The sequence below is a fragment of the Bufo bufo genome, chromosome 10 (genome assembly GCF_905171765.1).
Source record: "Bufo bufo chromosome 10, aBufBuf1.1, whole genome shotgun sequence".
In the NCBI taxonomy this organism is placed as follows: Eukaryota; Metazoa; Chordata; class Amphibia; order Anura; family Bufonidae; genus Bufo; species Bufo bufo.
Window position 1 is genome coordinate 101,072,702 of NC_053398.1, and position 26,957 is coordinate 101,099,658.

The following is a 26,957-nucleotide window of genomic DNA, read 5'->3' on the forward strand; positions in this document are numbered from 1 at the left end:
AGCAGTGGGGCCGAGTCCCTGCTTAGACATTATCACAGCTTCCTTTCTGGGAGTGGTTGTACTTTGTGTTCCTGGAATCAGCAAAAGGGCCCTAGCCAGGGATCACTGTCTGAGAAGCAGCAAAGCAGTCATCATGGAGCTCATCACAGCTCTTCTGCTAGGACTCTTACTACTGGCTTTACTATGGAGAAAGATGTCTCGTCCTAAGGGCTTCCCTCCTGGACCTGTCCCCCTGCCTGTGATTGGCAACATACTGCAGATGGGCTTTTCAAATCCATTGCCGGCATTCAAGAAAGTAAGTAGAGAGCACAGGATCAGAGAACTGTACGGACAGCTTGCATGATTGGAATATGAATTTCTGCAATGTTAGTATAAAGTGAGATCAAAACAGGCTTCCTCTTTAAAGGGGATCTCGCACATCAGCAATAGCATTTATCATGTAGACAAAGTCAATACAAGGCCGGCACTTTTTCCTATAGTGTACAAGTACGACCATCTCTTCTGGATTGCAGGGTGGTCGTAACCCCTGGAAATTAGCAGTGTAGAATGTGATGGAAAATGAATCCAGCCAGCAAAGGAGACAATATGGACAATCACAATACATTAGTAAGTGCCTCGTATTAACTGCATGTACATGATAAATGTTATTTGCTGAAGTGAGACAGCCCCTTTTAACAGTATTATGGTGTCCTGTATGAGACAGTATCTCTCAAGTTCTGTTTTGCAGAAATTCTTAAAAATGTCAGACCACTATCCGGTGCTGCAGGCATAGAAATCAGTCCTTGAGATGAGTAAGATTCTTTTTATTATAGTCAACGCGTTTCAAGGGCAAAGGGCCCCCTTCGTCAGGACAATATACAGAATAAAGATACACTTGTAATCGGGATCCCGATTACAAGTGTATCTTCATTCTGTATATTGTCCTGACGAAGGGGGCCCTTTGCCCTTGAAACGCGTTGACTATAATAAAAAGAATCTTATTCATCTCAAGGACTGATTTCTATGCCTGCAGCGCCGGATAGTGGTCTGACATTTTAAGAATTTCTGCATATCTATTTCCCTGGAACCTTTTGGACAGGAAAAGACCCAGGCAGCAGCACGGCATCCCCTAATGCTGGTGGGGAAATATACCAGCTAAGGCACATCCAGCTGTTGTGACTTTTCACAACAGAATCCGGTAAGCGAAATACGCACCATAATTTTATATTTTCTATAAGGCGGTACCACACATGAGGCGCTGTGTTTTTTGTCTTTTCTCCTTTCTATCTTCAAGTTCTGTTTTAGCACTATGTAGGACAGGGGTACTCAACAGGCGGACCGTGGTCCGAATCCAGACCTCAGATGCCTGCTGTCCGGACCCATGCATGTCCCGCATCCAGCTGTATGTGCGTCCTGAGCACACACATACAGTTGAGTACCATGGTGAAGCAGGGAGCGGTGCTCTCTGTACCCAACAGCAGGAGCGATGAAAGGACGTCATCACGCTTGCTGAGTGAGAGAAGCACAAGCCCCAGGATGATGAGCTCTTTTCATCAGCAGAGTGGGAGCTAGGTAAGTACCACTTTTTTTATTTTATTAAAATGACATCACTATTGGAGCACTAAGTGGGCATATCTCCTGTGAGAGGGCACTACTGGTGTATCTACTATAAGGGGCATATCTAGTGCTGAACAACCGATGAGTATTGGAGAAGCGGGATGGGGGGAGCTGACAGTTCGAAAATGTGGGGTAGACGAGTATTTAAAGGGGTTCTGCACTTTGTTTAAACTGATGATCTATCCTTTGGATAGATCATCAGCATTTGATCGGTGGGGGTCCGACACCCAGGACCCCCGCCGATCAGCTGTTTGAGAAGGCAGTGGCGCTCATCTTAAAGGGACCCCTAGCAGAGGCGTACGCTGCATGTGCCTGGTCCTATGTCTGTCCTCAAGCGACCTGGGATATAGTAGGTAAAGTGCGGTGGAAATGGTAATGAAATTGAAAAGAATTCCCCTCTTCCATAAGCTATTACTAGAACCTAAAAACACATGGGGGGGGGGGGGGCGGTTATTAAGACTGGCGCTTTCTGCTATACTGTAAGATGTGCCTGTAAGATGTGCCTGTAATTTATGATGAGGTGTATGCTCAGAGCTGCCGTAGATTTCTGGCTTCATATGTGTCAGTAAACTGGCGTAAACGAAGATAAATTTGTTGGTGCGGATGGCCACGCCCCATTCTTGTAACTCCCCATTGTCCATATTGTCCATATGGACAATATGGACATATTTAGTGATATTGTAACGGTCACGTACACTACACACAGGGGGAAGGATAGTGACCACTGCGCTCCACCCTTACCCTTTGCCCTGTCTACTTTCCTCACAAGTCCTGATGACAGGGGACAACTGGACGGCAGTCCCTAACTTAGGATACGTGCAGGGAGGGCAGACAAGACAAATAACAGATCGTGAACGGACCGGGTCAATACCAAGAGAGCAACGCAGTACAAAGGGATAAAGCAGAGAATAGTCAGGAGAAGCCGGGGTCAAATACCAGGAGAGTAATGAATTACAACAGAAGTCTGCAAAGAATCGTCAGGTGGAAGCCGGGGTCAGAATACTAGGAGGGTTGCGCAGTACAGGAGGAGCAGGCAGAGAATCGTCAGGGAACACAGGATCAGGTAAGTATACAGGAAACTAAAAATTGTCAAGAACCTAATTAACAGGCAAAATGTGGCCAGCAGGCTGCCTGTTAAATACTGGCTAGCTGAGGTCATGTGACGTGGCCAGCGCCACATGACCCACACTAGGGAGTACAGCTGAGCACCTGGTTGCTGGTGGAACTGAGGCCGCCGGCCGCGTGGAGGAGACGTGCACGCCCCCTATAACCTAGGAGACGAGGACGCTGTGCGCGTCCTTGCTCCTGCACAGAAACAGGACGCCGACGGCACTGAGGAGAGCGAGCGCCTCGGCGTCCCGTGACAGTTATGGTGTAGGTATGCCAGAGTGGTGTAGGGTGGCCTAAATGTCCCTTAATGGTGTTCCACTTGTCACGGTGCTCCTACCTGGATATGCTGGAACCCCAGATGATGTAATAAATTGAGTCCAGACCTTGTGTTGAAGTTGATAACAGCTTTACTTGAATAAACGTTCTTCCAAACAGTTTACAGGCTTTGCTTTGGTTTCCAGCAGGCTTTGGCATTAACTGAACTGTGGCAGGCAAACTCCTCTTTGCTACCGTATGTCTGTTGCTCTCTGGCTCTGCTGTGTTGACAGGATTAAATTGGAATCTTTTCCTATCTGCTGTACTTAACTTTGTAATCTGGTCTGGCTCTAGTTTTATCCAGGGAACTTTCTCCTCCTGGCTTCTGAGGCTTCAGGCTTTGGCCTCCACATCCAGCTGAGCTGCAGGTGCTGAAGCTGGCCTGAACAAGGCTCATCCAGGAGGGACCGGCTACTGCTGCCTTTTCCTAGCAGGGGGTACTCTATTCTCCCTTCTAACTAGCTAAACTCCTCCCTAGAGGGAGAAAATAAAATGGAAAGAAGGTTCCATTCTATGTTAGATAGCTCTGCCATTTATGCTGCCACCTGCTGGTGAACCAGGCATATTACACGTTAATATAACAGTTGCAAACATTAGAAATGCACAGTGTATAGGACCTGAACAAAATACACAAGATGACATTAGGTTAGCACATTAGAGATAGTAGAGGAGTTCAAAAGTGGTGGGCGTTACACACACAAAGGCCGATTGTTGTTATCTTGCTTGTTTTAGCTAGAATGCATACAAGCCAATCATGGCCTCATACACAAAGGATAGCCATGTACCCAGGAGCCACATTTCAGTATTTCTGAGCCATAGGTTGTACTTTTTGCTGCACCATATTCTTCCTTAGTAATAATGGCTGTACAGTAGAATTCAACCACAGTATGGGGTGTGATGGAACATGCCACAGTTTTTTGTTTGTGGGTCCTGTAGGACTGCCATAAAAAAAAAAACACTATGAGGGACATGTAAAGGTGCATCTCAATAAATAAAAATATTAAAATTTATTTATTTCAGTAATTCAAAAAGTTTAAACTCATATATTATATGTATTCATTACACACAGAGCGATGTATTTCAAGCCTTTATTTCTTTTAATGTTGATGATTATGGCTCACAACTAATGAAAACTCAAAAGTCAGTATCTCAGAAAATTAGAATATTGTGAAAAAGTTCTATATTGTCGACTCATGGTGTCAACACTGTAATTAGCTACTCAACACAAAACACCTGCAAATGTTTCCTAAGCCTTTAAATGGTCCCTCAATCTGGTTCAGTAAGTTACACAATCATGGGGAAGACTGCTGACTTGACAGTCGTCCAGAAAACATCCCAACATAAAAAGTAGAAATAAATAAAATAAAGAATATTAAAAATAAATGACAAGTGGTATTGTGTTTTCCTGTCCGCTCTAGTGTGGTTGGTATAGTATTTCTATAGATAAGAGGGGCAGGAACCCACATCAAATAGGCATCTCAATGTTACATTAAGGTAGTAGAGCTATTTGCAATCCTGTTGACCGGCCAACCTATATGTCAAAAACAATATCACACAAGAGAATGATAATATGTTTTCCCGTCTGCCCCAGTGTGAGTAGCAACTAATGTAGGTGTGACTCTATGGGTGAGAGAGATGGGAGTCCACTATATCAAATATCTGTGTTGGTATCAGATCCAAAATATATAATCAATATATACACCAGAAAAATATGGTGATCAATAGTGTAAAACAATTAAAATATATACTTCATAGTCACTATTGTGCCTGTAATCCATGATCATATAGAGTCCCAATATTTCATATCTCAATATTCATGATTATATGAAAATCAGAGTCCATGATTATCTGCAGAAAAATCTATGTCCATGATCAACAATAGTAATAACAAAAATAAAAAATCAATATCCATGATCAATAATTATATAGATAAGAAATAAAAGTCTAATTTGTGGACCTGTATATATGCCACTTGAAGTTCTTAATCCAGATACAGTACACCAGTGTTCGTTCCCACCATGTCTCTGCTTTGTTTCTATACAATGTAGATGGCAGTATAGCGGGGGACAATTTGGAATCAGGTAGGAACTTGAACTGTGAATTAAGTGTATTAAGTGAATTAAGTGTAAGTACAGTGAAACCTACAGTCCTGGGCGGTTATATTTAATCAATGGTGGAGAGACTTTTCTGTTGAAATATATATCCACATTCCACATGCACGAGGAGACTTGAATACCATTTGGAGTTATAGGTACTTTTCTCCGGGACATTCCTATTTCCGACTGCGGTTTGCGGTATTACCACTACCAATAGTGGTCTATTCACTGCACAATTCTAGGCGGTACAAAGTGCCAATTTTGAACATTAACACAAGGATTGCACAATTACCATTTTTCTGTGTCATTTTATGTGTTGGTACCAACTACTATTTTTTATGAAGTTTTATTGTATTTGAGTGCATTTATATGAATGATTTATTGGATACAAATATATCCTATGTCCAGATGGTGTGAGTGCTCACTCCTTTCTCTCTAGATGGCAGTATAGGCAGTGATCTGATCTATTTATCCTATTATGCCTTATACATTGTACAGTATATCACTCTTTGTGGATGAATTTAAAATGTTACCACATTGCTGGAGTGTTTATGATGCGTCACTACTTTGAGTGATGATGCTCTCATGAGCGAAATCCTCCGACTCCCCTTCTCGCGGCTGATATGAGCTGCCGTTTGTCGTCCCACGTGGTAGCGCTGTATTAGTCTCCGCCCTGTTGCACTGCAGGCTATAGATGTTTGCAGAAATTCAGAAGCCGCGATGTTGTATGCCGTATTGGATAATAGTTGTACCGGGGGTCTGTTCTGGAGTATTGTAATACCAGTAGTACAAACGCGTTTCAGAGCAACAAGCTCCTTCTTCAGTGGCTTCTACTGGTAGTGTGCTTATTGGTACAATTTATACCCGAAAATTAGTTTCTTTCAGGAATTTGCCAAAAGATGGTATGGATACTCCTTTTGGACCAGTAGGCAACTTATAAAAGATCTGCCTATTGCTAAAAAAATAAAATTTATAGAAACAGATAAGACTATTATGCAAAACACATATGTGAAAATACAAAGAAATATATCAGCGTTCCGCTTCGAGTATATTCTATATAAATCATCATGAAAAAACTAACATTTCAGCTGAGTTAAGTCATTCACCAATCATTTATAATTTTTCATTTTCCGTTTTAATGCTTTTGTGGATGAATTTTATGAAACTCCCTTTATAGGGCTCCCTTCTACAACATATACCAAAAAAACGCATATGCGTATTTAATGCGTTTCTGATGCGTTTTTTGTCTTAAATATATATTTTTTAACTATTCTTATATTCACAAACCCATAATGGGCCATTATGTTTAGATAATTATATAATAACCTCACCCGGCAGATATTCTTTACCATCTATCTAGAAATCTTCTTATTAAATGAGATACATTTTTTTTTTTTTTTTCAACAATATTAAATGATTTATAGAGCACAAAAAGTTTTTTTTTTTTTTTTTTAATTCTCTTTATTGGAAATTTCAATAACAAAAAGTGCATAATTCAAATTCTTGTAACATTGACAGTTTCCATATATCATGAATTCAGTAGGATATACCCTGTGACCATAGTTATTTTTTCATTTACAATTTTGTGTCATATACCTCAAAGCCATATTTCCCTCCCTCTCCCTTACCCTAACGCAACTCACTCCTAAAAAAAAACTTTTGCTCCTTACTGGTTGTCTACAATTTAATCTATCTCGAGAGATCTTGACCCCACATAAAGAAGTCTAGATTTCTAATTTACCCAGACTTCCACTCACTTGGGCCTCCAAATACCATTTGGTATGTATGAAGGGGGAGATTAATTCGCGAATCTCCGCAATGGACAGGGCGAATTCAATAAACTTTCTCCATTTTTTTTATGAATTTGGCTGTTGCCTTCTATTTATTTCTTTCCACCTCCAACCTCTCCATATACACCACCTACCACTTCTTCCCAAGTTGGGACTGATGTATGCAGCCAGTGTCTTAATATAAATTTTTTAACTGCCAGAAGTAGCACGTGAATGACTTTCTCTGCTACCGCCATGCCTGTGGCCTCATCTTGGTTTCTTGGAATAAATTGGAATATACTGTACATTGTTGTGGAGTGATGGCTACCTCTACCTCCCATATTACTGTTATAAAGTGTACCACTTGTTCCCAGAGTGGTCTCAAGCTAGGACAGCACCACAGTCCATGCAAAAGATCTGCCTTCGGCAGAGTACGGTACATTTAGGACACTGTCTAAGATAGTGAGCGGGTGCATCTTTGAAGGAAAGATCAAATGCATATGTGGCCTTGTGCATAATTCTTAACTCTGTTTCACGCCATTGTTCACTGTATACTGCACGTCTAATATACAGTAGTCTAATCCTTCCCTCATTTTGAGTGTCAGATCAGTGTCTTGTAGCTCACTTTCCCATTTGGTGAATGCCCCTTTAACTAGGTTCATGGAGTACACATTCTGGATTTTATGATATAGTTCCGAAAGGGAGGTCATCGACTTATCTTTGCCCATTAGGGCATCTAACCATGTCAACCTATCCCCATCCCCTAAAGATTCCAACAGTTTTTTACAGTAGGATTTGATCTGTTGAAATGGCAGGTAATGGGAAGTCGCCAATTGGAATTTTGTTCTAAAGTCATCCCAGCCTATCAGTTCATGGCCTGAAGTGAGCAAATCTTGTAACCTGTTAATCCTCTTCCTTTTCCGTTCTACATACATTTTGTTATGTCGCCCCTGGGGGTAAGTAGGCAGGGACCATAGCGGCATCTTTGATGATAGGTATATTGGAAGTCTTTATATCTTTCTTACAGCCTTCCAGGCGATAATCGTGTCCCTGAGCAGTATAGAGCCTTTGATTTGGGAGGGAATATCCTTCCATCTAGTATGCAGCAGGGCAGATAGGTCCCAAGGATGTGCTAGTTCATGTTCCAAATGGCCCGCCGAAAAAGAAGTGGTTTCCCAAATCCTGTCCTTTATATGCCAAAATAGGGCCGCAAGGTTATAATATTCGGCAGTTGCAAGCCTCCTTCCCATTTTAACATACAAAGATTCTTATACGCTATACAGGGTCTCTTTTTTTTTCCAAAGGAAAGAAGTGAATGCCACTTGGATCCTCATTACATCTACATGTTTCAGTAGCAGTGGGATTGTTTGTAAGGGGTACAATAACCTTGAAAAACGTATCATTTTTAAAAGATGGGCCCTCCCGCACAGAGACAGTGGTAAATCCCGCACAGATACAGTGGTAAATCTCTCCATTTCCCAAGTTCCGTTTAAATTTTCTGTATCAGTGGGGGATAATTTAAGGCATATAGTGAGGCTGGGGTTCTACCTATCTTAATCCCTACAAGTCAAAAAAGTGGGCAGCACTCCATAAGATAAAAAAGTACAAAAATCTTTATTTACCCAAACATGTCCTGTTTGGGTAAATAAAGATTTTTGTACTTTTTTATCTTATAGAGTGCTGCCCACTTTTTTGACTTGTATGCATTGGACTTGCTATATCCTTATTGGGGCAGTTGCACCCCCCTGTTTTCTTTAGAGACGGTGCTGCTACTTTTTTCTTTTTTCTATCTTAATCCCTAGATATAACATGTAGTCTTTACGCACTTCCACTCCCAGATGGGGAGTAGGAACCATTCGTTGGTTGCACAGAAACTGTAACTGACTTTTTGTCACGTTTACTTTGTAACCAATGACTGAGCCATAGTATTGGAAAGTGTCTAAGATCGTTTTCAGATGGAGCTCCGAGGCCTTCAAATACATCAACAGATTGTCGGCAAGACTTGTTAATTTGATCTCCTTCTTACCCACTGCAATCCCCTCATATAGATGGGATAGTATAAATAGTTGTGCAAGCTGCTCAAGGGTGACATCAAAAAGCAAAGGAGACAGTGGGCACCCCTGCCTGGTTCCCTTCTTTAGTTGAATGATGTTTGACAAATGCCCTTGCACATATACCCTGGGTTGTGGATCTACATACAGCACTTTTATATAGTTGCGGTAAGGCCCTTTTAGTCTGATTGCATCCAATACTTCACTGCATCCAAAGCCTGCAGTGCAACAGAGCGGAGACTAATACAGCGCGACTATGAAAGGCAGCTCATATCAGCCGCGAAATGGGGAGTCAGAGGATTTCGCTCATAAGAGCATCATTACTCAAAGCAGTGACGCACCATAAGGCCTCTTTCACACGAGCATGACGGATTGGCTCCGGATGCGTTCAGGGTGCGTTCAGTGAAAATCGCACCATTTTGCAAGCAAGTTCAGTCAGTTTTGTCTGCAATTGCATTCAGTTGTTCAGTTTTTTCCGTGTGGGTGCGATGCGTTGAGATGCGTTTTTCATGCAAATGATAAAAAACGGAAAGGTTTACAAATAACATCTCTTAGCAACCATCAGTGAAAAACGCATTGTATCCACACTTGCTTGTGGATGCAATGCGTTTTTCACTGAAGCCCCATTCACTTCTATGAAGCCAGGGCTGCGTGAAATACACAGAATATAGAATGTGCTGCGTTTTTCACGCAACGCAGAACTGATGCTTGAAAAATAAACGCTCATGTACACAGACCCATTGAAATTAATGGGTCAGGATTCAGTGCGGGTGCTATGTGTTCACGTCACTCAATGCACCCGCGCAGAAAACTCGCTAATGTGAAAGGGGACTAAAGAGTCCAGCAATGTGGTAACATTTTACTTTCTTCCACAGAGTGATATACTGTACAATGTATAAGGCATAATAAGAGAAATAGATCAGATTACTGCCTATACTGCCATCTACTGTCACGCCTTGCCCTGTGAATGTGCCGAGATCTGTCAGACTGGCTGCACATGTCTGAATTCTTGATTTGTTTTGATTTGGATTTGAGCTGGATCCACCTTCCCTCAGGAGTACTGGGTTTTATTGTTAGTGAGGCTATTTATCCCTCCTTCCCCCCAGTGGCCTGTGTGGGTTATAGTTCTTTTCTAGGAGCTCTTGATTTATGGTGGATCGTCTGCTCCAGCTCTGCTCAAGATAAGACCTCTCCTTCCTTTCCCTTTGTGTGTGTTATCTAGGCCTCTAGGGAGACGCTTGCCTCTTCCCTTTTCCCTGCTGCTTAGGGTTTGCCCAGGGTGTTCAGATTTAGGCACGAGGGCATGTGCATATCCACCCTAAGGGTATGCACATGGGCACAGCAGTCTAGGGAAAGCTTTTAGGGATCACTAGGAGGTGACCCTTTTCTCCCTAGCTTTTGGGCCTAATCTTTTGTTCAGTTTGTTTTCCCATGTTTGGTTGCTTCCCTGCTTACCTACCTGTCGTGACATCTACATTGTATAGGAACAAAGCCGAGACATGGTGGGAATGAACACTGGTGTACTGTATCTGGATTGGGAACTTCAAGTGACATATATACAGGTCCACGAATTAGATCTTTATTTCTTATCTATATAATTATTGATCATGGATATTGATTTTTGATTTTTGTTTTTACTATTGTTCCGGCACATAGATTTATCTGCAGATAATCATGGACATTGATTTTTGTATTAATAATCATGCATATTGAGATATAAAATATTGGGACTCTATATGATCATGGATTACAGGCACAATAGTGACTATGAAGTATATATTTTAATTGTTTTACACTATTGATCACCATATTTTTCTGGTGTATATATTGATTATATATTTTGGATCTGATACCAACACAGATATTTGATATTGTCGACTCCCATCTCTCTCAGCCATAGAGTCACACCTACATTAGTTGCTACTCACACTGGGGCGGACGGGAAAACATATTATCATTCTCTTGTGTGATATTGTTTTTGACATATAGGTTGGCCGGTCAACAGGATTGCAAATAGCTCTACTACCTTAATGTAACATTGGGATGCCTATTTGATGTTGTGGGTTCCTGCCCCTCTTATCTATAGAAATACTAGAGCAGGAAAACACAACCCCACTCTTTATTTTTACTTTTTATTTTGGGATGTTTTTATATGATTACTATGATTATATACAGTTGGGTGCAATACATAGCTATTTTTGGTACAGTTCCCAGTGATTAAGCGCCTTTTTAATCAATACACCAGACACAACATAGTAGATGAGCTGAAGGCTGCTATCAAAGCAACCTGGGCTTCCATAACACCTCAGCAGTGGCACAAGCTGATCGCCTCTTTGCCACGCCGCGTTGATGAAGTAATTCATGCAAAAGGAGTCCCAACCAAGGACTGACCGCCTATACTGTACATACTTTTCAGTAGGCCAACATTTGTGTATTAAAAATATTTTTTTTTATTGGTCTTATATAATATTCTAATTTTCTGAGATACTAACTTTTGGCTTTTTATTAGCTGTAAGTGATAATCATCAACATTAAAAGAAATAAACACATTAAATAAATCATTCTGTGTGTAATGGATCTATAGAATATATGAGCTTCACTTTTTGAATTGAACTACTGAAATTAACTTTTCGATGATATTCTAATTTATTGAGATGCTCCTATACTAAGAACAGTGTTTCATACACAGGTCTGAGATGTACTAAATGTAGATGAGATCTGAGGTTCAGCTTGGAGCTCATGGGCCCCATTACATAAGGTTTATCTGGACCCACCATTATGCTTTCAAGATTATGATACTTTAATTTGCATAATGTGATAAATCCATTTAGAGGAATCACCAAGGAACCAGATAAAGGAGGTCCGAGGTAGTAGATGGACCCAGGGCATGTTGCGTGAGCGGAGCCAAAGGCACATCTGCCACATAAGAACCATCCAGTATTATAAATGTCACATGGTTGGTGGAGTGTGCATTGTGTCCTCAGAAATCTTTAAAGTTTGTTCAGCTTTTAGATTTCGATGTGCTATTCTCCAGATAGGTCATCAGTATTAGATCAGTGGGGGTCCGACAACCAGCACCTCCACTTAACAACTATTTGCTGCAGCTGCCGGAAAGCTAAAAGCAGACAGCTCCGTCCACTGGGTAGTAGCTGTGCTATTGTAATATAGCTCAGCTCCTATTCAAATAATGGGAGCTGTGGTGCAGTACACTGGCACGTCTGGTTTTATGATGCAAGCTGATTGATGGGGTACTGGGTGTCAGAATCCGTCAATCTCAGTCGAGCTTTGCACTCCACATTGCCTGGGAGTGTTTGATGCACGTGTACTGGCAAGCTGGGTGGGACAGGAGGGACTCATACAAAGTTTTGCTATGGGGTCCTATGAGATCTGTGAACGCCCCTGGGCTTACACATTCTGAGTACAATCTCTAACTCCTCATGCGCTTGCAAATAAATCTCTATTAAGGTAATTAATTGAATTGGGCCTCACTCTTTATCAGGCAACACAGACAAGTTGGTTGGTATATCAGAATTTGTTTTATATATCATACTTTAAAATAATTTACAACATGTTGCATAAAATTCATACATTCAATCAATGTTAAAACTCAGACTAAAACTTCAAAATATACACTTCTATATACTAAAAGTCCTTAGGGGGGGCTGTTGAGCCAATAAGTCCAAAGGCAATTATAACCCTGATATGTATTAGCAGCTATACTTGTGGGAGAGCACAATGTTCAATAGAGCAATGTCCAAAGAGATCAATATCATCCCCAGATTTTGTTTGACAAGTTGCAATAATCCAATGCTATACTTTGTATAGAATATATAGAGTACTTTACCCCTCCTGTGTTTGGCCCGTTTGTGCACCAGTTTGTCAGATGCGGTGCTTTAAGCTTCCAGGACCTGTCGGTAAAGTCTATGGGGTTTACACCCTTGCCTGGATAGCAGTGTGATTTCTTTGCTCTGCTTTGACCTTCCAGGACCTGTGGCGTCCCACGTGGTTGGCTGGGGCGGTCAGATGACTTGAATTTCCAGGCGGGGTTTTCAAATTAATCCGTAGATGTTAAAAGTTGAAAACAGACGATTTCCAAATGTTGTTCCTTGATGTTCCCTCACTGTCTTTACCATACGTGTTTCGGGGTAACGGGCCCCTTCCACCACTGAGGAAGGGACCTGTTACCCCGAAACGCGTATGGTAAAGACAGTGAGGGAACATCAAGGAACAACATTTGGAAATTGTCTGTTTTCAACTTTTAACATCTACGGATTAATTTGAAAACCCCGCCTGGAAATTCAAGTCATCTGACCACCCCAGCCAACCACGTGGGACGCCACAGGTCCTGGAAGGTCAAAGCAGAGCAAAGAAATCACACTGCTATCCAGGCAAGGGTGTAAACCCCATAGACTTTACCGACAGGTCCTGGAAGCTTAAAGCACCGCATCTGACAAACTGGTGCACAAACGGGCCAAACACAGGAGGGGTAAAGTACTCTATATATTCTATACAAAGTATAGCATTGGATTATTGCAACTTGTCAAACAAAATCTGGGGATGATATTGATCTCTTTGGACATTGCTCTATTGAACATTGTGCTCTCCCACAAGTATAGCTGCTAATACATATCAGGATTATAATTGCCTTTGGACTTATTGGCTCAACAGCCCCCCCTAAGGACTTTTAGTATATAGAAGTGTATATTTTGAAGTTTTAGTCTGAGTTTTAACATTGATTGAATGTATGAATTTTATGCAACATGTAAATTATTTTAAAGTATCATATATAAAAAAAATTCTGATATACCAACCAACTTGTCTGTGTTGCCTGATAAAGAGTGACGCCCAATTCAATTAATTACCTTTTTACTTTACCAGCATTAGGGAGTGCTGTCGGGCAGTGCACCTACCCAATAGCGGATCAGAAAGTGAGCCACCAACCTTGTGCTATTTACGTTTTTAAATCTCTATTAAGTCTCTATAAAAATGTTCATTCTTGTTTTAGTTCTCTGAGGAATATGGTCCAATTTACAGCATCTACTTGGGGTTCACCCCAGCTGTGGTGGTCCGAGGACTCAAAGATCTCAAAGAAATCTTAGTGAATAAGGGACAGGAATTTGCAGACAGGCCTTTTAACAGGCTGACAGAAGACATCTCAGGATCTAAAGGTAATCAGAGAATTTTCTGACATTTTGCAGACACAACACCGGTTTAAAACCTGAAAGATAGCAGTAACTACAGGGCCACCAGCCTGTCAGCAGGGACTGACTATAAGCATACATTGCCTTTGCTGGCTACAGGTACTATAGTCTTCTGTCAGAGGACCATCCTTCTTCAAGACTATTTTTCACTGGTATTATTCTCAAGTTTTGCTGTATTCCATCATCTTAAATAAATTTTTTCCAGGTCTGGTATTAGCTCGTTATGGGCAAGCATGGAAGGAGCACAGGAGGTTCACCCTTTCCACACTCCGGAACTTTGGCCTGGGTAAAAAATCCATGGAAGAGAGGATTTGTGAGGAGAGTGTGCATCTAATTCAAGAATTTAAGAAAAATAAAGGTAAAATATAAATGTATAGGAGTATAGATGACAAACCAAGAGACTTGAAACACAATTAATACATTTAGAGATGACAATGAAACCAGTATTAAATTGTTAATTTAGGGACTTGAAGGCTATGGGCACTTTTGGAGCAATGTTTTATGATTGCATTTTACTCATATTGGGCTAAATATTATAATTTTTCTTAGTTGGTCTTTATTAAAAATGTTTAGCCATTTATGGGAAATAAGGTTTAAAAATCAGACTGTTTGCAAGCTGTCACAGTCTATTTTTTTTCAATCCTATCATCTGATGGCTCATGTGTAGCTCTTTTCTCCAATCTCCTGACCTCATAAACACTTATTATAGCTCAATTCTTAAAAAGCTGATATGAGGTCAGGAGATCAGGGATAATAGCTACACATGAGAGGTCGGATGATGTGATTCAAAGACGACAGACTGTGACAGCTTGCAAACAGACAGATTTTTAAACCTTGTAGCTCAGAAACGACTAAACATTTTTAATAAAGACCAACCGAAAAAAAAAGATATTTGGCCTAAAATGAGAAACATGCAATCATAAAAAAGGTCCTAGAAGGTATACCTAGCCTTTAAAATAAACCTGTCACCTGATTTAGGGCTACTAAATACACCAGCATGCTGTTGTGCAGCTGGATTCCAGGGTCCTAAATGTGTCAAAAGCAAACTGATCTGTTTTCGCAAAAAAAAAAGTAAATGAAATATAAAAGTACCAGAAGAACAGCCCAGGACTCTTCTCCAGCCGCACCGGGTGCATGCGCACAGGGCTGAGAAAGCTGAGAATAGTGCATCTTGCATTACTGCGCATGCTCTGCACATAGGGCACATGCACAGTTAAGCAAGTTGCACCATCGTCGGTGTCGGAGTATGTGCCCAGTGCCACTGGAGAAGAGTCCTGGAGTCTTCTCCTGGTAAGTTTGGGTTTTATTTACTTTCTTTTGTGGGGATAGATGGGTTTTTCTATGGGCAGGTTTGTGACCAGAAATCTAGCTGCATAATAGCATGCTGGGGGTTTAATGGCCCAAATAAGGTGTTAGGTTTCATTTAAGATTTACTTCCCATAGTTTCTGTAACAACCATTTAAAGTTGCAAGAATAATGTTTGACTTTGACAACTGCCCCTTTCTGTACACACAGACCAGAGCTACATATCACTGACTGTCACTATCCTGCCTGAACACATAGAGGAAAAGGAGTGCTTGTCACAGGAACATTGTGCAACTAAATCCTTACAAGTAGACCGTACTGTAGCCATAGTCATCTCCAGTATCTACAGATTATCGGCTTTATGTTGAAAGTCAATGACTTTTTTATTTTTTATTTTTTTTAGATACCCTACTTGATCCACACTTTGTCATTGATAATGCAGTGTCAAACATAATTTGTATGATTGTGTTCGGGAGGCGTTACGAGTATAACGACTCAACGTTCCGAGATATACTTAACCTTATACATGAAAATATGAAGATGGCAACTAGTTTTTGGGCTATGGTAAGACACTTTATGGGCCAGCTATTTGGGGTGATGAACAAAGTCTACTGTATGTCTCCCCTATGGAACATGTGAAGATCATTTTAACCCTTCTTCCCTATAGGTAGTGTGGACCTTTCAGGGCTTCCCTTTTCCACAGATCCCACAAATAAAGCAGGGAACTGACTGCCATTATTTCCAAAACCAGGTTGGGGCAAGGGATGAGTACACCTAAGCGCCAGGATCTAGTGTCCCACAACTGGAGTATTTTTTTTTTGCCATGAACCTACACCAGAAAAGTTTCTATTTTCTTTATCTTTGGGTCTCTTTATCCTCTGTACATTGCTAGTGAGTGGTGTCACCTATTTCGAAAAAAATTATCATGTATGCCAGCCAGATATTGTAGGTAGACACATTACTATTTTAGGGTAGTACATATTCCAGGACTACTACATGTATTCTGTATGGGGCATTGGTGGTGTACATAGAAGAGAGTGGGTCCCAGGACAGAATGTTCTGGTGTTTGGTTCCTCCTTCATGCCCTTTTCATTACTTTTGGGATAGTTCCCTATTCCCTCCGTTGCTAATGATAAAATCCCTCTGGATAGTTGAGTCCTGCATGGGTTTTCTGCCCAGTAACAAATTGGATAAGACCAACCTGGGCTGGGCTTTTCATTCCAGAGGCCACAGAGCAGCTGTATGATGTACGCCCTTGTGAGGGATACATTACACCAACATATATTTCCTGTATGTGATCAGTGGCATAACTAGAAACGGCTGGGCCCCACAGCAAATTTTTGAATGGGCACCCTTCCTAGCCAATTCGACGCAACCCCCTCTTCCCATGCAACCCCTACTCCTGTGGCTAGTCTAGATCACTTTCTTAGACGAGGCCCAGAAGTCACTCCATCCATTTTCTAAAGTGTCACTGTTTATAATGTCATTGTACAGGGAGTGCAGAATTATTAGGCAAGTTGTATTTTTGAGGATTAATTTTATTATTGAACAACAACCATGTTCTCAATGAACCCAAAAAACTCATTAATATCAAAGCTGAATATTTTTGGAAGTAGTTTTTAGTTTGTTTTTAGTTTTAGCTATTTTAGGGGGATATCTGTGTGTGCAGGTGACTATTACTGTGCATAATTATTAGGCAACTTAACAAAAAACAAATATATACCCATTTCAATTATTTATTTTTACCAGTGAAACCAATATAACATCTCAACATTCACAAATATACATTTCTGACATTCAAAAACAAAACTAAAACTAATCAGTGACCAATATAGCCACCTTTCTTTGCAAGGACACTCAAAAGCCTGCCATCCATGGATTCTGTCAGTGTTTTGATCTGTTCACCATCAACATTGCGTGCAGCAGCAACCACAGCCTCCCAGACACTGTTCAGAGAGGTGTACTGTTTTCCCTCCTTGTAAATCTCACATTTGATGATGGACCACAGGTTCTCAATGGGGTTCAGATCAGGTGAACAAGGAGGCCATGTCATTAGATTTTCTTCTTTTATACCCTTTCTTGCCAGCCACGCTGTGGAGTACTTGGACGCGTGTGATGGAGCATTGTCCTGCATGAAAATCATGTTTTTCTTGAAGGATGCAGACTTCTTCCTGTACCACTGCTTGAAGAAGGTGTCTTCCAGAAACTGGCAGTAGGACTGGGAGTTGAGCTTGACTCCATCCTCAACCCGAAAAGGCCCCACAAGCTCATCTTTGATGATACCAGCCCAAACCAGTACTCCACCTCCACCTTGCTGGCGTCTGAGTCGGACTGGAGCTCTCTGCCCTTTACCAATCCAGCCACGGGCCCATCCATCTGGCCCATCAAGACTCACTCTCATTTCATCAGTCCATAAAACCTTAGAAAAATCAGTCTTGAGATATTTCTTGGCCCAGTCTTGACGTTTCAGCTTGTGTGTCTTGTTCAGTGGTGGTCGTCTTTCAGCCTTTCTTACCTTGGCCATGTCTCTGAGTATTGCACACCTTGTGCTTTTGGGCACTCCAGTGATGTTGCAGCTCTGAAATATGGCCAAACTGGTGGCAAGTGGCATCTTGGCAGCTGCACGCTAGACTTTTCTCAGTTCATGGGCAGTTATTTTGCGCCTTGGTTTTTCCACACGCTTCTTGCGACCCTGTTGACTATTTTGAATGAAACGCTTGATTGTTCGATGATCACGCTTCAGATGCTTTGCAATTTTAAGAGTGCTGCATCCCTCTGCAAGATATCTCACTATTTTTGACTTTTCTGAGCCTGTCAAGTCCTTCTTTTGACCCATTTTGCCAAAGGAAAGGAAGTTGCCTAATAATTATGCACACCTGATATAGGGTGTTGATGTCATTAGACCACACCCCTTCTCATTACAGAGATGCACAACACCTAATATGCTTAATTGGTAGTAGGCTTTCGAGCCTATACAGCTTGGAGTAAGACAACATGCATAAAGAGGATGATGTGGTCAAAATACTCATTTGCCTAATAATTCTGCACGCAGTGTATAATACTGTTGAGTGGCCATGACAATAAAATCTTTTAGTCCTCCTCCTGGTTGGCCCCTTCTGAGTTTGGACCCAAAAGCAGCAGCTTTCCCTGCTTCCACAATAACTACACCCCAGTATGTGTTCATTTCTGTGGTTCTCTTCTCAGCTATACAGTGCGTTTGGATTTGTCAAACACCTACCCTTGCCTCATCAGAAGATCTTCAGAAATGTGAGGGTTTTCTTTGATTTCCTTGAAAGGGTTTTAGAACAGCACAAGAGAACCAGGGTGCCTGGACAACCTAGAGATTACATAGACTGCTACCTGGAGGAGCTGGAAAAGGTACAACACCATGTAACATCATAAATGAAAAAGCCTGGATTATAGACTAACTTGTTATTTGCTTTCCCATATGCAACAAAGAAATCTTTCTATGTGTGTTTTTCATTTTTTTTAAATTAGGAGAAGGGAGAACGAAACAAGTTAACGTTTGATAATGAAAATCTATTCATCTCTGTAGCCGATCTGTTTATTGCTGGCACAGAGACAACATCCTCCAGCCTTGAGTGGAGTCTCCTGTATATGATGATGTATCCAGAGATACAAGGCATGTAATATCTGTCCAGAATCTCCTATCGTACGTTTCTCACTGTTGCTAAATATCAAGTGAACAATACAATGTATCTTCTCTTCTTTTAGAGAAGTGTCGGGAAGAAATAGACAGAATTCGAGGAGACAGAGACCATCTTGACTATGAAGACCGAGTAGGGATGCCATACACACAAGCTGTACTTCTAGAAGTCCAACGCTTTTCCTCAGTTGTCCCATTGGGAGTTTCTCATGCACCTATAAAAGATGTACATCTGAATGGCTATACGATACCAAAGGTGGGAAAAAAATTTTTTTTTTTGTATGGCAGTAATTCCCAAATATTTTACTATGACAAAAAAATGTAGCCTTTCCCTGTGAGAGCTCTGCAAACACCTCCAGCCTACTCTTAAAGTGACAAAAGACGAGTTCCACTGATCTTTGTTGGGAAGCATTTGTTAATTTCCTAGTTCTGTAAAGAGTTTAATCTTTGTCGCCTTCCTCTTCCTGTTACTTTCTTTTTTTTCTCTATGTGCTGTGGACACGCTTACCACTTCCAGAAGTTAATAAACCAATACATTGGTATAAGAATGAATAATGTCTGTTTCAGAGACAGACATATTGACTATGCAAACCTGCACAGGGACCCAGAAGGTTGAGGGAGTAGAATGTTCACTTCTCGCGGACGTGAGTTGTTCGGCATCCTGCTCTCCAACCTGGAGGTCTGGTGGTGGCACTGTATCTCTCTCTCTAAATATGTCTGACAAAGTTGTATGTGCATACCACTAAATTCCCTTTTAATGTTATGGGAAGAAGAAAGTACTAAAAATAATTTTTTCATAGTGTATGATATATATATATATATACAGTACAGACCAAAAGTTTGGACACACCTTCTTATTCAAAGAGTTTTCTTTATTTTCATGACTATGAAGGCATCAAAACTATGAATTAACACATGTGGAATTATATACATAACAAACAAGTGTGAAACAACTGAAAATATGTCATATTCTAAGTTCTTCAAAGTAACCACCTTTTGCTTTGATTACTGCTTTGCACACTCTTGGCATTCTCTTGATGAGCTTCAAGAGGTAGTCCCCTGAAATGGTCTTCCAACAGCCTTGAAGGAGTTCCCAGAGATGCTTAGCACTTGTTGGCCCTTTTGCCTTCACTCTGCGGTCCAGCTCACCCCAAACCATCTCGATTGGGTTCAGGTCCGGTGACTGTGGAGGCCAGGTCATCTGGCGCAGCACCCCATCACTCTCCTTCATGGTCAAATAGCCTTTACTTTCAAAGTTTTCCCAATTTTTCGGCTGACTGACTGACCTTCATTTCTTAAAGTAATGATGGCCACTCGTTTTTCTTTACTTAGCTGCTTTCTTCTTGCCATAATACAAATTCTAACAGTCTATTCAGTAGGACTATCAGCTGTGTATCCACCTGACTTCTCCTCAACGCAACTGATGGTCCCAACCCCATTTAGAAGGCAAGAAATCCCACTTATTAAACCTGACAGGGCACACCTGTGAAGTGAAAATCATTTCAGGGGACTACCTCTTGAAGCTCATCAAGAGAATGCCAAGAGTGTGCAAAGCAGTAATCAAAGCAAAAGGTGGCTACTTTGAAGAACCTAGAATATGACATATTTTCAGTTGTTTCACACTTGTTTGGCCTCTTTCACACTTGCGTTGTTGGGATCCGGCATGCACTTCCGTTGCCGGAGGTGCCTGCCGGATCCGTAACAACGCAAGTGTACTGAAAGCATTTGAAGACGGAACCGTCTTCCAAATGCTTTCAGTGTTACTATGGCACCCAGGACGCTATTAAAGTCCTGGTTGCCATAGTAGGAGCGGGGAGCGGGGGAGCGGTATACTTACAGTCCGTGCGGCTCCCCGGGCGCTCCAGAATGACATCAGAGCGCCCCATGCGCATGGATGACGTGATCCATGTGATCACGTGATCCATGCGCTTGGGGAGCCCTGACGTCACTCTGGAGCGCCCGGGGAGCCGCACGGACGGTAAGTATGCTGCTCCCCTGCTCCCCGCTACACTTACCATGGCTGTCAGGACTTTAGCGTCCCGGTAGCCATGGTAACTATTCAGAAAAAGCTAAACGTCGGGTCCGGCAATGCGCCGAAACGACGTTTAGCTTAAGGCCGGATCCGGATCAATGCCTTTCAATGGGCATTGATCCCGGATCCGGCCTTGCGGCAAGTCTTCAGGATTTTTGGCCGGAGCAAAAAGCGCAGCATGCTGCGGTATTTTCTCCGGCCAAAAAACGTTCCGTACTGGAACTGAAGACATCCTGATGCATCCTGAACGGATTACTCTCCATTCAGAATGCATTAGGATAATCCTGATCAGTATTCTTCCGGCATAGAGTCCCGACGACGGAACTCTATGCCGGAAGACAATAACGCAAGTGTGAAAGAGCCCTAAGTTATGTATATAATTCCACATGTGTTAATTCATAGTTTTGATGCCTTCAGTGTGAATCTACAAAATTCATAGTCATGAAAATAAAGAAAACTCTTTGAATGAGAAGGTGTGTCCAAACTTTTGGTCTGTACTGTATATATATATATATATATATATATATTACCATACTATACAACTATACACCCATATGACTAGAAATGTCTGACATTTGTTGGAAGGGCATGACCAAGACTTCCAAGTACTACCCTGGCTCCCTCAGGGGCGGGCTGGGAACTTAAAGGGGTTATCCCATGACTAATGTAAAAAATTAAAATCAGACATCATATAGTACATGACAATCTCTAACAAATCTATAACCAGCCTTGTACCTCACATGATCTGCACATTCATTGCTCTGCTAGATTTATATCAAGCTGACAGCTCAAGTGGAGTGTCTTTTCTGCTGCAGCTCAGGAGGTGTGTCCATGCTCTCCCTATCACAGCTCAGGAGGGAGTTGAAGGATGAAACGGAGCATGTGCGGCCATCTCAGTGAGCAGGTCAAAGAAATAAGTAAAAAAACAAACTGCAGGTGGCACTATACTGATACATTTTATTTAATAACTTAGGGGTCTTTCACACGTGCAAGTAATCTGCTGTGTGAAAGAGAGCCAAGCCCTGTTCCCGACAGCAGAAACACGGAGCATTAACATGATTAGTAATGCTCCATGCCTGTCTATGATCTTATTACTACAAAATCACAGTGAGATAACGTTGTGACTGTGATTTTGTAGTAAAAAGGTCACAGAGAGGCAAAAAGCATTATCAATCATGTTAATGCTCCGTGTCTCTGCTGTCCGGAATGGGGCTTGGCTCTGTTTCACGCAGTGGATTCCACGCATGGGATCTGCTCATGTAAAAGAGCCCTAGAGCTAAATTTTTAATTACATGCAATTACAAAATTATTCAGATGGAGTTGCTGGTTTGAAAACTGTAGAATATTTTTCGTGGGACAACCCCTTTAAAGAAACACTGGAAAAAAAAATAAAAGTAGCCCCATGTTCTAGGTAGGTTCAAATTGACAGAAGGCAAAGCAACACATGTAGGCTGGGACAACAGAAGTAGGCAGGGGTCAGCAATAGCTTAGTGCAGCACAAAATAGAGCCCCAGCAGAACCTAATTTCATAGTGCAGCATAAATTATTGCCACCCCCGCTGCAGTATTTAACTGTACTGAGGACAGCAATAGAGTTCAATTCAGGAGGGTACATACTGTAAATATTTAATGCTTCTAATTAATGCTGAGAGGATCAGATAGTCATGTACCTGGCTGACGGCTGTGGTCATGAGTAAGGATCTTGATGTATCGATCCGAGAAGCATAGATGAGAGTGTATCTGCATATGGGAGTTTTTATCGCTTGACAAATTAAGGCTACCATTTTTATTGGATTCCATTTTCTTTTTGTGTATGTGTAATAATCTATTTAACTCTTTAGCTGCATTTTTTATTTGCAATTAGGGAATAATGATCATCCCAGATCTGTCCTCGTTGAACTATGATGAGCAACTGTGGAAGTATCCACATGAGTTTAATCCTGAGAACTTCCTGAATTCTGAAGGAGAGTTGCTGAAAGTAGATAGCTTCTTACCCTTTTCTGCAGGTAATGAAAGGAAAACGAATAGATCATTTGTTGATTACATAGCAAAGCAAATGGCATGGCTCTCTAGTGGACCTTAGCCTGGAGCCATCCTTGGAAAGCATCATAGTCTGTTCTACATTATATTGGATGCTTAAAGGGGTTCTGCACTTTCATTTAACTGATGATCTATCCTCTGGATAGATCATCAGCTTCTGATCAGCGGGGGTCCGACACCCGGGACCCCCGCTGATCAGCTGTTTGAGAAGGCAGCGGCGCTCCAGCAGCGGTGCGGCCTTCTCACTGTTTACCGCTGGCCTACTGACGTCACGACTAGTATCAACTAGCGTGGGTGGGGCTAAGCTCTGTTCACTTGAATGGAGCTTAGCCCCGCCCACGCTAGTTGATACTAGTCGTGACGTCAGTGTGCTGGCGGTAAACAGTGAGAAGGCGGGGGTCCCGGGTGTCGGACCCCCGCCGATCAGAAGCTTATGATCTATCCAGAGGATAGATCATCAGTTAAATGAAAGTGCAGAACCCCTTTAAAGGGGTATTCCCATCATAATGATCACTGTTAAATCTGTTAATCATTTGACAGTGATCATTTTTGTAAATATATTTGATTAACCACTTCCCACCCTTTAGGAGAAAATTCATCCCCACTTACCTCATTGTTGTCATTTGGTCTCCCCTGGTTACGGCCACCGCTCTTCTCCAGAATCCCTGTGGCCGCACTTGCGCAGAAGACTCCTTCTTTTATCCGGGCCGCTCGCTGTCCTGAACGCGCACGCCGCCGCACATGCGCTATGGTGACTTCTTCCTGGCCAGAATAGTACAGAGCCGCGAACGCGCACGCCAGCTCTGTACTATACTGGCCAGGGATAAGTCACCATGGCGCATGTGCGGCGGCATGCGCATTCAGTCCAGCGCGCGGCCGAGAGAAGACGTTAATCAAGATGAAGCCCACCCCCAGCCAGAATCCAGGAAGTGAACAGCACGCTGGCAGCAGGTAAGTATGTAAAGGCGCAATGGGAATACCCCTTTAAGATCTCTTTACATGGAACACATTTTTTAATGAACGCTCGTTCCTGATTGTGTATAAATGTGCCACAGATCACCTGATGAACTTCCAAATGCTTGAAGCGGAAATATTGCTGATGTGGATATCTAATTATTGTCTCTGGAAAAAATATTCAGGGATCTGCTGCACAGAAACAATGAATCTTCATTGAGCTGAGAGATTGCTACCGTGTCTGCATGTGAGAACATACAGTACTACTGCCCCATCCTTGGATAGCAAGAGAAAGGAGTCATGTAGCTTTAAGTAGAGGTGCTGTTGTAATATTAAGCATTTTACTGGTCTGGACTACCAATGATGAACCATCACAATTAAAGGGAAATGGTCACCATGAATACAACGTAAGGTACAGGCACCATTTAATAGAGCAGGGAGAGCTGAGCAGAATGGTATATAGTTTTGTGGAAAATGGCGTGCAACAAAATCTGTGACTGATATACAGCACAAAAGTGACGTATATCAGTTCATAAATGAGCCCCAATGTATGTATAATATGCCCCAAACCTAATGGTCTGGCAGCACCCTGAGCATGTATGGCTTTATACTAGAGAACCTCACTGCTTCCTTGCACTGCCATTGGAGCCAAGAGATGGACAGTATGCATGAGCCGTAACTCAATGCCTCCAGCCCGACAGTTTATCCCAATTAGATAAGAAAAACTAGAAATAAAAATAAAAACATCAAAAATAACTAAATGGTTCCCAAGAGTGGCCATTCCACATACAGTAGCTCTCATCTTCTTCATTTCCAGTTAGCTATATGGTGGCAGTGGAAGATTGTAAGTAAAGGTAGGAGCTTTGTAAGTAAAGGTAAAGCCTTTACTATTTCTTTTTTAGGTAATTCTGTAATGTTTGCATTAATCTGTCTGATATTATTTTAATATATAGTGACATCTGTCGGTTCTGTGCTGCTTACTGACAATCTTCTCTTTCCCATCAGGACCCCGGGTTTGTCTTGGAGAGAATCTTGCTCGCATGGAGATCTTTCTCTTCTTCACCACTATGCTTACACATTTTGAATTTCATTGGCCTGACCCCAAATCTCCTCCAGACACCACCCCAGTTTTTGGCATTTCTCAGGTTCCTAAACGTTTTAAGATGAGACTGGATCCTCGTATATAAAACTGATCATCTTCTATCATTGTTAACATATCACAACTCACAACAAGGCTTCAGCTGTTTTAATAAATTATTGCGACATTTAATTGTCAGTTCCTCATTCATCATTTATTGCCAGAGTCTATGGGACTGCAATCAGCAAGTGAGGAAATTGGGATATGACTCTATGACTCTATGAAGGATTGGAGTCTTGGAGAAATAAAACACACAACCACAGATGACTCATTTTGACATCACAGTGCAAACTAAAGGCCTCTTTACACAGTCCGACTGTGCCGGCAATTATGATGAAGAAACTGTTCCCGTTAATTGTGAGAAGAAGTAAGAGCTGCATGTACCCGCCGCAATCAACTTACACTGACGAGCAAAAGGGTAACAATGTTTTGGACTTTTCACTTTCAGGCTCCATATCTCATCACCCACTACAGCTTCGAACGTGAGACTACCATCATTTTATAGACAATCATCTTGGCTATCTCATACATAACTTAGACCTGCAACTATTTAGCATATGATTAGTTATGCAGATTCTGCATTGTTACTGTTCTGCTCCTAGTGGTGGAACAATCATTTTCTTCTTGTATACTACAAATTACTACCTGTTCTCACATTCCCTAATAGCTCAGTGTGTTATTAGGTTGATCCCAAGCGAATTCTCACTGCAATGAGCAGCCATGAAGAAGATTTCCCAAGGAAAGAGAAACACCATCATCCATCTCATCGATAGCGGTATCACGGCCAAGAAAATAGCCAAACTGCATCATGTGAGTGCCATGACAGTTGGAATAATATGAAATGAAGTCCATCCATGCATTCCAAAGCCAAGACGTGGACATCCAGGCAAAATATCGGAGTCAACAAGTCGGCTTATCACAAGGTCTATCAGTTCTGGTGCGACAAACAGTGTTTGCAGTGTTGTGTTACTTCATACCCAAGTTAATATAACAAAAAGTCACCTTGGTGGCAGTTCTGCCTCAGAAAGTCCAAATACAGGCTTTAGGCGGCCTGTTCCCCTGACATATGGGTCTCAGCTCTCCAGCCCAGCACAGGCCTCAGATCCCAGCAAACAGACATGGCTTCTGAGCCCAGCTGCCTATTTAAGGACAGCCAGGTGCTGCCAAAACCCGGACCGGCACTTAAAATCCAGTCCGGTATTTGACCTCACCTGGCTGTAAATCAGCCCAGCAGCACATGCTGGGAGGAAAATACCTGTTTTCCCAGACCAATCCTCTCACTGTGTCACATACGCCCCGCTTTGTTCAACCCTGAGGGGCTGAACACACGTCAGACAGTGTACCCGGGACAGGGCATCCGCATTTCCCTGTAACCGGCCTGCCCTGTGTTCCAGGGAAAACTTAAAGTTTTGTAGGGAGAGAAACCATCAGGTGACCCGGGCATTTCTATCCTTGGCCTGGTTCATCCACTTGACAGGGGAGTGGTCAGTCCCCAGGCGGAATTTTCTCCCCAATAAATTATAGAGGAGAGACTCAAGTGCTCATTTGATAGCCAGGCACTCTTTCTGTACTATACTATACCGGGTCTCGGCTGGGGTGAGCTTACGGCTGAGGAAGACAACAGTCCTCCCCGTTGACTTCCTGAGACAGTACAGCACTGAGGCCTACTTCGCACATGCTGGGA

At 42.0% G+C, this 26,957-nt stretch overlaps 1 protein-coding gene across 1 annotated transcript; it reads left to right on the forward strand.

The window, feature by feature from the left end:
- On the forward strand, nt 1–25,678 carry LOC120980879 (cytochrome P450 2J6-like). Its single transcript, XM_040410236.1, has 9 exons — nt 1–295; nt 13,943–14,105; nt 14,344–14,496; nt 15,847–16,007; nt 18,648–18,821; nt 18,942–19,086; nt 19,179–19,366; nt 23,006–23,147; nt 25,141–25,678. Exons 1-9 carry the CDS (start codon nt 134–136, stop codon nt 25,320–25,322), a joined length of 1,470 nt encoding a protein of 489 aa, XP_040266170.1. The 5' UTR covers nt 1–133; the 3' UTR covers nt 25,323–25,678.
- The last annotated feature ends 1,279 nt before the right edge of the window (nt 25,679–26,957 follow it).